The 11,508-nt window shown below is 38.7% G+C and overlaps 1 protein-coding gene across 1 annotated transcript in view; it reads right to left on the bottom strand.

The window, feature by feature from the left end:
* Nucleotides 1-5,906: 5,906 nt before the first annotated feature.
* The window catches only part of Gabrb2 (gamma-aminobutyric acid type A receptor subunit beta2), a 211,419-nt gene continuing 205,817 nt past the window's right edge, over nucleotides 5,907-11,508 (bottom strand). The window contains exon 9 of the mRNA XM_059270364.1: nucleotides 5,907-10,491. Coding sequence (XP_059126347.1) covers nucleotides 10,144-10,491 — 348 coding nt within the window. The 3' untranslated portion in view covers nucleotides 5,907-10,143. The remainder of the gene's footprint in view (nucleotides 10,492-11,508) is intronic.

The following is an 11,508-nucleotide window of genomic DNA, read 5'->3' as shown; positions in this document are numbered from 1 at the left end:
AAAACATCTAGAATTTGGAATTTGGGAGTTCTTGGGTTTTCAAAATACCAAGAAAATAATACAAACCTAGAGCAGGTGAAATGAACCAGGTGGTAAAAGCATTTGCTGTGCAAGCCAAGCAACCCTAGTTCAATCACAACACACTGCTTAAAGGTGGACGGAGAGGACCAGCCCCACAAAGTCATTCTCTGAATTCTACCCATGGACATCTACAGTTAGAAAGGAAACTTGGGAAAAAAATTTTTTTCAATTTTTTTTTCTTAAAAGTTTTGGCCTGGTTTCTGACTTTCCTCTTGCAGAATGTGTAGCCCCCAAAGGTATACTGAAACGATAATGAGTTGTGTCGCAAGCAGCAAAACAAAGGGGCTGAGTACTTAAGGTTGGGAGTCGGCCAGCTGAGGGTGCAGTGCAATCTGTGGCCCTATTACACGCTGTGCAGCAGGCTATGACAAATACGAGTTCCCCACACACCCTATTGTGTGCAGCATGGTTGGGGGTGTCAGTGCCTGAACTCATTTCCAAATTTGATCTTTCTTTTTTTTCCATTTACCTCTTTCCTTTATTCCTCCTCTCTCCCTGGTCTTCTCCTGGGACTGGATCCTTCAGCTCACTGCCTTGAATTGATTTTCAATCTGTTTTATCAACTGTAGTTTTATTGCAGTTAGGACCAAATTTCTCCTTTGTATTTAGTTTCTTTACATCATTCACTTTTTTATTACAGAAATGTTGGACTAAGTGTGTGTGTGTGTGTGTGTGTGTGTGTGTGTGTGTGAGAGAGAGAGAGAGAGAGAGAGAGAGAGAGAGAGAGAGACAGAGACAGACAGAGAGACAGACAGAGAGACAGAGAGAGAGAGAGAGAAGTGCTTACATGTGCAGTTATGCATACCCATGTGCACTGAGGTGGAGGCCAGAGGAGAAATGCAGGAGTCTTTTGGTATTGCTTACTACCTTGATTTGTTTGTTTGAGACAGAATCTTTCACTGAATCTGAAACTCCCCAGTTCAGCTGGCTGGCTGGCCGGTGTGCTCACAGCATGATCCTTTCCATCTCCCAAGCACATGTAGCCATGCCTGATGTGTGTGTGTGTGTGTATGTGTGTGTGTGTGTGTGTCTTCTGGGGATTTAAACTCTCAAGTGTTCCTAACCTACTGGCCCATCTCCCCAGACCACAGATAAACTTTTGGTTAGGTACTCCAGTTGTTTTCATTTGGTGGTGGTGGTGCTGCTGCGGGGGTGGGCAATGGGTTTTTCTCAGTAGCTTCCACTATCCATTTGATTTCTGCCCTTATGTCCATCACAGGCACCCTTAAACCTTAAATGGATGCAGCGCACTCTCCAACTCTGCACTTCTGCCCCTCCATTTCACAACCTCTGCCACACAAGGGATTTTGTTTCTCAGTCAGGCCTATATCACTGCTGGATAGCTCTGGGAATTGGTGCAGAGGGTCAAGGGACTCTGATCCAGGTGACAGGACAGAGATATATAGGCCTTCAACAAAATTGTATACCAGTTTACATAGTGAAAACTGGGCAGCTTCTTTGCCTGAACACATACACACACACACACACACACACACACACACACACACACATTCTTGAACAAATTTTCTTAAATTTGAGAAATTTCAGCCTCCACAAAAGAGAAGAAGAGTGACCCTGTCACAGTTACAATGGCATCTAATCTTATCTACACAGTCCCCTGGAGGTCCTAATACTCTATTCTTCAACTCAATTTGAGCCCTGCAGTGACAGAAACTTGGCGTACCCACTTGAGCACATGAAAAGAAGACTGAATTTTTCTAATCAGCCCATTATTGTCTTCAATAGCAAAAACTCAGTTCTTTGGTGTGGGTCAAGGTGAGAGTTGGGTTTCTTGCAGTCTAAGATTAATCTAGCAACGCTGGGCATGCAATCCTTCAAAGTGGTTGGATGGTACTTCTCAGGAGAAGCATGTCTTCCCAGAAGTTCACTTCCTCTTATAAGATGACAGCCCATACTACTTGCTTACAATCCGACTAAGCTTTCTGTAAGTGTGTCTACAACACACAAGGGTATGGGCTACACTAATCCTCTATTCAAATTTTGTTCATGTTGCTACTTGAATTTTCAGAACAAATGACAACACCCAACTTTCTGGGAATATGAAATTATCATATCAATTCCATCCTCTTACTTTGCACATCACTTTGGGGCTCTGGACTGACCACAGATTAACTAGGTTCCAACTAGGAACACAGTAATGAGTCTTACTTCTTTAATGAAGCTGCACAGACAATGCCCAATGTCTTTGTTGAGATAGCTCATTCTGATTCCTCCTTTGCTTGTGGTCACAGGCCTCTCTTGCTTTAGCAGCATGCCTATGGCAGGGCTCTGAACCTGGCCTTCTAATGTCACTGTGCCATCTGCTTTGTGTTGTGCCATTTCCCCGGGTCACAACCAGCGAGTAAAGCTTAAGTTTTTGCTTGACAGGTAACCTATTCCTCTTCTTCCAAGTCTTTGAGAAACTGTCTCGTTTTACTCTAAAAAAGTACTTTTATTTGCCTCAATAATTCTGAAACAGAATAGAGTGTTTCTGAGCTTGCCTTAGCAACTTTAATGTTTCCCATTAAAATCTCTGATGGAACACAAACACACACAGGAGAGATCTAGTGTAATTGTGTTTCATGTGCTTAGATTTTAATTTGTAATATAGGCAATGAGGAGCAGAGACCTCACATATCCTATAAAGTGTCTTTTTCCATAGCATTCACTCCTTGAGATCTATGACTCTCTTAAATCTGTGACTTTATTGGAAAATTGTGTGCTGGAAGGATACCTCCTTCAGGCTAGCATCTTCCACCAAAATGATGTTTGGAATTTTAAAATAACTAAGGGTAAAGGATACTGAGTTTGTCCCTGGAGTGTCCATTGGACCTAAGAATCTCAGAGGGGTTTGAGGGGGGAAGGCTGGGGCTGGAGGAAGGAAGAGAGGGGGATCAGTTGTTGGTATGTAAAAATGAATAAAAAAATTATTAATTAAAAAAAAGAATTTCAGCTGTGTGCAATGGTCAAGGACCATATATGTTCATGTCTGCTTTCCCCATGCCAGACAAACTGTGGATACGCTGGACAAATCTTGAAAGTAACCAAATGAGTGAAGATCAGACAAACCTGCTCACCCCTTTTCGTGATTGTTTAGTTAATGTTTCTTTTGCTACAACAAAACACCATGATCAAAAAGCAAGTGAGGAGGAAAGGCTTTATTTGGCTCACACTTCCAAATCCTAGCCTGTCATTGGAGGCAGTCAGAACGGAACTCAAGCGGGACGGGAACCTGGAAGCAGGAGCTGATGCAGAGGCCGTAGAGGGAAGCTGCTTACTGGCTTTCTCAGCCAACTTTCTTGTAGAACCCACAACCACCAGCCCAGGGATGGCCCTACCTACCATGGGCTGGGCCCTCCCTCGTTGATCACTGAGAAAATGCTTTACAGCTGGATCTCATGAAGGCGTCTCCTCAGCCGAGGCTCCTCCCTCTCTGATGACTCTAGCTTGTGTCAAGTTGACACACAACCAGCCAGTACAGTGATGAAGTAGAAATCATTTGTAAGAATTTGGGAGTGAGTCCAGGCTGTCCTTCTAAACATATAGACAAGATATTCATTTTTGTTGAACATGAGTTCCTTTTTCTATTAGAATTATAGTAAAGATTCAGGGATCCTTTCCATCTAGTTATTTGTCTTCAGTTACATGTTGAAGGTTAAGTACATGAAAGTCTTATGCATATCATGTTTTCATGAAGAAAGCCTGCCAAGTTCTTTTTTTTTTTTTTTTTTTTTGGCTGGGGGGAGGGTTTCGAGACAGGGTTTCTCCATGTAGTTTTGGTGCCTGTCCTGGGTCTTGCTCTGTAGACCAAGCTGGCCTTGAACTCACAGAGATCTGCCTGGCTCTGTCTCCCGAGTGCTGGGATTAAAGGCATGCACCACCGCCCCCCAAGTTCTTAATTAGTTATCTTTACCATACAGCATTGAGAGCTAAACTAAGGGAACATAGTAATTTCTGAGATATTTTAGAGGTGGAGAAAGCATTTGTGAAATAACTGCTGAATGGTCAAAGGTGATAAGTAAGAACAATAGCATATATTATTCACAGACCACTTACTGCACCTTGTACTATGTTAAGAGCTCTGTCATTTCATTTTTAAAATTACATTAAGAGTAAGAAAAATTTATGCCTCAAGATTACAATTAAGTATGTGCATAATTATTGCTTAGTAGGCATCATATAAGAACTCAAGTTGAAGTCTGCAAGACAATGGGTTCCAAACTTCTAAACTCCCGTGCTTCTCACAAAATAATTACAGTGTAAGCCACAGACACAGATTCAGACATTCATGCACAATAAAACCACACATAGAACTTTTAATTTTTATTTATATTTCTTAGCTCAAGAATTACACACTAGCCAACATTATTATATATTTACATGCGGAAACTGGCTGCAATAAGTTGAAATTCATGAAAATAATTCTTATGTGCTATTCATTGATAATCTTCCTTTGATTTTTACTACTGCATGTATCCCAGAGATTTTAGAAGTCCTGTTTTTAGAAAGACGTGAAAACGGATGCAATGTATCCCGCTAGTGCTTTGCATTGTCTAGCTGTAGGGGAGTGAACATGAAGTGTGTGTTCAGAAAGGCTACAAGGTCATTGTAAGGCTGATAATCACTACATTGTGAAGAAACTAGATCATCACTCCTTAGGAAAGGACAGTTCAGAACTATGCAGGAACAATTCCATAACAGAACTATTTAAACACCCGTGCAAAGAAAAATTCTAAGTGGCATGGAATTTAAATTATAGGCAACTTTGTTTGCGTGAACTGTGTTTAAAATAAACATGGTTGGATTCTTAATCATTGAACCAAAATATAAAATGAGAAAGAATACAAGCTGATGGAAATGTTGACTTGATTCAAATGGTGCAATGACAGAGGTGTGGCATCAGATGTAAGGTGGAGTGACTGGGAATGGCATTTTGCCTTAGAACTCAAAGTAATTTTTTTTCATTGTTTTGGATGTTTATCACAAAAAATACTTCTTAAATCAAATTAGAAATTGATGTCAAAATCTTGCACATATCCAGAGAAATGTTCTCATTGAATTTCCAAAAACTAAAGCTATTAAAGGGTACAACTTTTTCCAACTTAAAAATAACAAACACACAAACAAACAATAATTTGTTTAGGGCAGTATCTGAATTTACCCTCTATTGACTCCTTACTATTTTTTAAAACCATCTTCCTACTGCATTTGGAAAAAATATTTAAACTTTGGTGTAAAGCAGTGTCTTTTTTTCCCCATTTCCTTTTTTCTTTCCTTTTGAAAAATAATTCTGGAGTCTTTGGTTGAAAGGAATAATACTATCTAAAGACAGAATGCTACTATACATTAAAAAAACTCATCTAGCATGCACTGTATGTAACAAATTTCTGGAGCTGGCATGAATAAACATTTTTTGTTATCTGCAGTACGGCTACAAACCTCTAGTTTTGGGGAAAAGCTATCATTAGCAAACTTTGGCTTTTTTTTTTTAACTCTAGCTTAGAAAAACCACTAAGTTAACCCTAACCACTTTTCCTTTTCTCCAGTTGCCATTTCCAAAGCATCTCTTGGTTGTTAATATGACACCAAAACAATGCTACATTTCCCACTGAGAGTGAGAAAATAGGAGTGAAAAGAAGGGAGTGGAAGACAGGTGTGTGTGTGTGTGTGTGTGTGTGTGTGTGTGTGTGTGTGTGTGCATACTCATACCTCTATGTGAGAGACAGCAATGGAAATCCTTCTGTCTAGGATTCCCAAATCATTTATGCAAAAGGGTGTTTAAATTACTCTGCTGGGGCACTCCAGTAAACATACTCAGTAAAAAAAAAAAAAAAAAAAAAAAAAAAAAATAGATAAAATTAAGACAAAAACCCTAAACAGTTATTTGTATCTATTGACTATTAATTTACAGCATCTTTAATTATATACATATTGTAACACATCAATGTAAGCCATAAACAGAATTAGTACATTGCCTTACCATAAAATACAAATTAGAAGTTAAAAATATTTAAGAAATCTGTTTAAATATTTACACACACTCAGTGAAAGTCATGGTTGCTTACATAACAGACTCTGTACACTTGGCAAAATGGCGTGATTGCTACAGTTGTAATTTTCCCTGACCAACATGGTGAGGGTTAGTTTCTTTTTTTTTTTTCTTTTTTTCTCCTCCCAGGAGGATTTTTTTCCATTTTCTTATTTTTTTTAAATTTTAAATCACCAATGAACAACGTTATCTGTGTCCTTAGAAAGGGAGCAAATGGACATTTGACAAGCAATGCAGAAACTAGTTAACATCTGCTATTCTGAGGTACAGTTCTAGTGTAGTGTCAAACTGTACAATGTTCTTAGGAACTGTAGGCATTGATTTGCTGAGAGAGATGTTCAGTACCCTGTATTACTTATGTCAGAATGATGACTGTGGGTTGCCAAATTAGAAAAAAAAATACTCATATACAGGCTCAATGAAGGGAACAACTCATTAGCTTATTCCTTTTGTTTCTGACATATGAATGCATACATATGCATGTGTGTTTACACGGATCTCTATATACACATATACACATGTAGATATGCTATAAGACCTGTCTATGTTGATGTTTTCAGTTTTTGTTTTTTAGCATGAAATTAGCCATAAGACTGAAACACAGTGACCTACAGAAAATAGAAGTGGTCATAGTTGCCAATTTAAAGCAGGTCTTGCTTAAAATAACCATGATTCATTTCTCCATTAACTATTCCACTGCACTTTTGTGATGTCTTGTGCTTTTGTAAGCTGACAGATCATTTCTGTGTGGTCCTAATGCTAGAATGTAGAGTCTTTTGGTTTAAAAAAACAATCATTATTATTATTGTTGTTATTATTTTACTTAGCACTGCTCTTGTTGAGATGAAGAGAAAGAAGGACTAGATGACACTGCTTGAGTCCTATCCCCTGTTGTTAAATTGCAGTAGAAATAATTGTAACATTCCTATGCAAACACATGGGTATGTTGCATGAGATTTCAGTTCAGAAGTGCATTTCATACCTACAAGCAGTCATGTACAATATATATATATACAGATTGAGATCAGAGATTTCTTTTAGACTGTGCATTTGAGAGTCGGATTTTGCCTATTAATTTCTCAGAGATGAAAAAAAACACCTTAATTGCTGGCTATCTGGTTATTGTATAAACAAAAGAAAAAACTATACATATGTATAAACTTATTGTAATGCCATTTTAAGATTGCCAAAACACACCTTGGTGGTCCTTTAGTTTAATTACTGGGTAGCAAACTAATTGGTTTTCCCAGATTCATCAGACCTAGCACCCTTTCCTGCATTTCTAATTCAACTAAATATGTAGCTTAAAAATAAATTCTACATGGATCACTATTCCTGGACAGGATGAATCAGTGTTTTCTTCCTACATGGTTATTGAATGCCAACATATGGTTTCACTCTAGAACATTGGTTCCAAGGTTCCATCTTCTCTCTGCATTAGTTAAATGCAGAGATGTTTCCTAGTCATATGCATGTGAGGCCCATGCTGTGAGGCTGCTTCCCTCCATTTTGATCTAAATAGTTTGCTTGACTTCCCTGGACATCTAAGATTTTGTTATAATCACAAATGACAATATCTAGGATTCTTTATGGCTTTTATGGAAATTGCAAATGGGAGCCTAGATTTAGGCTCTGAATTGTCTTTAGAAAAATCTTCTCAGAATGGCGTGTCACAGGTGTGCCCCTGAGTTTATTGTTATGCTTCTTTCATGTTATTTTCGATTCGAACTTCACCCCTTGGTGACAAGGGATAGGCACTTTTATTACTGTGATCCACAGAAATGATTGCGTAGGAGAAAGCATGGAGAAGCTTGAAGGATCTCTACTCTGAGTGCATGCAGAGATTCTTTGTCAGATCTGTGGTCCAGTAACTTAGTGGTGTTCAGGTACATAACCAAAACACAGGAGCCAGACTTCCCAGCACTGACTGAAACCAAACCAAACCAACCCAAACCAAACCAAACCAAACCAAACCAACCCAACCCAAACCAAACCAAACCAAACCAAACCAAACCAAACCAAACCAAACCACCCTACCATCCCAACTTTGTGAAAATTTAGAAAATGAGTGATAAATTATTTTTCCCTTTTTCTTGTTTCTCTCTAATTGTTGGAATGGAAATGAACAATAATGCTTAATATCCCAAGTTTCTGAATCATGAGGGGAAGAAAATGGGTACTTTACCTGCAGAATGATACTAGCCTTGACGCCTACGCACTTACTGGGGACCTTACTCTGAGGACAGAATTGTTTTTGGATTATTTTGAAAGTAGAAATAGCAGGCATCCTCTGAGGAAATGGTCAATCAGAGCCAAACTTATAGAAAACTTAGTAATTCAGTATTTTCTGTAGGTGAAAGCCAGATAGGAGACCCCTATTGACAAAAAATAAAATTTATCAGCCTGTTCTCTTTTCTATCCAGTATATGAATGTGTAAGCCCAATATAGAAAGATGCAGAATGATATAATTGGAAAGGTAGAATAAAAACAACACATCTCACCATCCTGCTTGTCAGTTGTCTACACTTCTGCAGTGTCAACCCAGAGCTCAACACTTACCACGACTTTGTTCCAATCCCATTGTCCACTAGTTCTTATGATTTGCTTGACTAAGTAGGTTGCAATATATACAATGCAAGCACCCTTTAAATCACCAGACCCAACTGACACACAGATTCCCTTTGCACATACACCTGCCTTGGCAAATACAAAGACGGAGTTCAGGGCAACTAAGAAAACCCAGCTCCTGCAGTCTCTGAAATACCTCGCTGTGTCTGTCTCCTAAGTGTAAAAAGAGAATTTTGAAAGCAAGAAACGCTAAAGATGATGATTAATCATTTAGAGCAAAGAAAAAGTTCTCTTTTTGAAATACCGTATTCAATTCAGAAATAAACTGATGGGGAGATGATGTAGGGGCAGCTGACACTGAGAAAAATGACCTGCTCGTCTGTGCTCTGTGTTTGACTATTAGAATGATTCTCAATCTAACCTATCAAGATACTTTTAATTCTCTTCACTAGCTATTTGATAGCTACCTGTTGATGAGATAAACGATGAAAAAGCACCTTCCTTACATTTGCTCAGCTTATGCTTATGAGGTTGGCAAAGCCATCCCTCTCATTCTACTCTTTTATGATCAGCACTGTCTGCAGACCCAATGCCATGTGCCACAGATTTAGGGCTGCACTGGCTTGTCTTGCTTTCTCTTAACTACAAGTCATTTCTGGATTTTTAACCCTGCCTGATCCATGCTGTTAACTTATATTTTAACCACCTCAGAAATAGTTTTCTGACAAAACATACATCTTTGCTGCTATGCATGGTCTCCTCTGAAGTCTTCCTCTGTCTCAATGCCAAATTGAAAGACGTTGCAGCTGGTTCTTTGTAGGCAAGTGAACAGAGCAGATAAATTGGTTTCCTGAGTTTCTTCTTTGAAGCTTTGCCCCACCTCCCTACTTTGATTGTTCTCCAAATACATGTGAGTCTATTAGACCCTTGTGAATCACCTGTCCATGACACCATTATCATCTGGCACAGACCTCACTGACCATATTGATGTAACATGTTTCCATTATTGCAGATAATGCTTCATAAGCACAGTGCTGTCCCAACAGCATGCCATTCTTAGGAACAATGATGGAGAGCGAAATAATCATGTCTCAGAGAATTGACTGCCAGTACTATTCAGCTTTTTAACATCTTCTAGAATCTAGATAATAACCCTCTGAGTAGGCTGTGCACTAAACTCATAAAGTGGAATACTTCTCACTCAATCTTTCCAGCATGTGTATGTATCACTTGCTCTGTAACTGGAAAACCACAAGGACCTTAGTGTATTCATTACTTAGTAGAAGCAACCCAAATGGTATGAAATGGACCACAGGATAGGCCAGCAACTAAGGTATTTTAAGATCACTTTTGTCCTGGATTGATGTGTTTTCCAAGTCCTACATCAGGCTGTACAACAGTTTGAGGAGTAATCTAGTCCTTGCGTCCCATGGGAGGCTGTAGTTTAGTTCACGTAATAAAGCCAATAGACAATGTTGAAGAAGGAAAACACCACTGGGAAGAAAATGCGGGACCACCGATCTATGGCATTCACGTCAGTCAAGTCAGGGATGGTGATTTTCAGTTGAGAGGCACGTCTCCTCAGACGACTCTTCTTTTGTGCCACATGTCGCTCCAGAGCATTGCGGCCAAAACTATGCCTAGGCAATCCGGCTTTCCGATATTGGATGCTGGAGGCATCATAGGCAAGCATTGTGCTCCTGGGGTCTCCAAGTCCCATTACTGCTTCTGATGTGGCCATCTCATTTTTTATCTCGAGAGTGCTAAGTAAGATGTTCTCATGGGGGTCCATCTGCAAGGAGGAAGAATCAGAAAAGGTATATCTGAAACCATAAGCCTTTGTTGATGCTTGCACTACAAGGAATTATTACAAGGTACTAGATACTTAAAGATGTGTCTATCATAGTGACAAAGGGAGCTAGTTTTGCTATTGTAATGCTTGACTTTTAATTGCAGCTCTGCAACTATGAGCTATTTGAGTTTCAGTTTTCCCATTTATTAGATAGTATAGATTCAACCCCAGAGGATTCCTATAACGCAATTTTTATAACAGATTAGCTAGCACTCGTTTCATAATTTCTACTTACCTCATGCAGAGAAATAGAAGGTAAGAGACATCCCTTTACATAATTTATAGTATTGATATGAACAAATGCAGAATCAACTTTATTATGTATGGCATAATAGTAGGGAATTAGCTGCACAATTATATTCATATATTTATGTAAATTATGTATTCACTGAGTATATTTATTTTTAGAATCAATTATATCAATTGTCATTTTTTTCCTTCCTTTCTGGTAGTGTTGTGGAACTGCACCTGGAGCCTTCACCATCATAGGTAAGTGTCCTACCACTGAGCCACATGCCCATCACCATTTTTTTAATTATACGATAAGGACAAGTAAATTGAATTTTCTATGCATTGAGAAGTAAAACATTTTCGTATGTCTTACAAGAATCCAACATATACAATTTCTCTGAGGCATTGGTTATACAAGTTGGGCTTTCTACTTTGTTTCATCTGCCCTTATTACAATACAAACTAGACATGATGGGTCACTGAATATAGTTGTTGCTTTGACCCACTCAGAAAAAAAAATATTTTAAAAGAAAATTATTCAGTGGAGCAAGATTTTGTAACCTGAAAATTTCCCCTGGATTCAGTTCCCAACACACACATGGAAATTTACTAGTCCCAGGGGATTCAATGCCTTCTCCTGGCTTCTGTGGGCACTGCATACATGTGTTACACATATATAACATACAGGCAGAACATTTGCACACATATAATTAAAAACAAAAAAAT

Source organism: Peromyscus eremicus, chromosome 8a (genome assembly GCF_949786415.1).
Source record: "Peromyscus eremicus chromosome 8a, PerEre_H2_v1, whole genome shotgun sequence".
Taxonomy (NCBI): domain Eukaryota; kingdom Metazoa; phylum Chordata; class Mammalia; order Rodentia; family Cricetidae; genus Peromyscus; species Peromyscus eremicus.
Note: the sequence above shows the minus strand (reverse complement) of the source record. Positions and strands in the feature narration are given on the sequence as shown.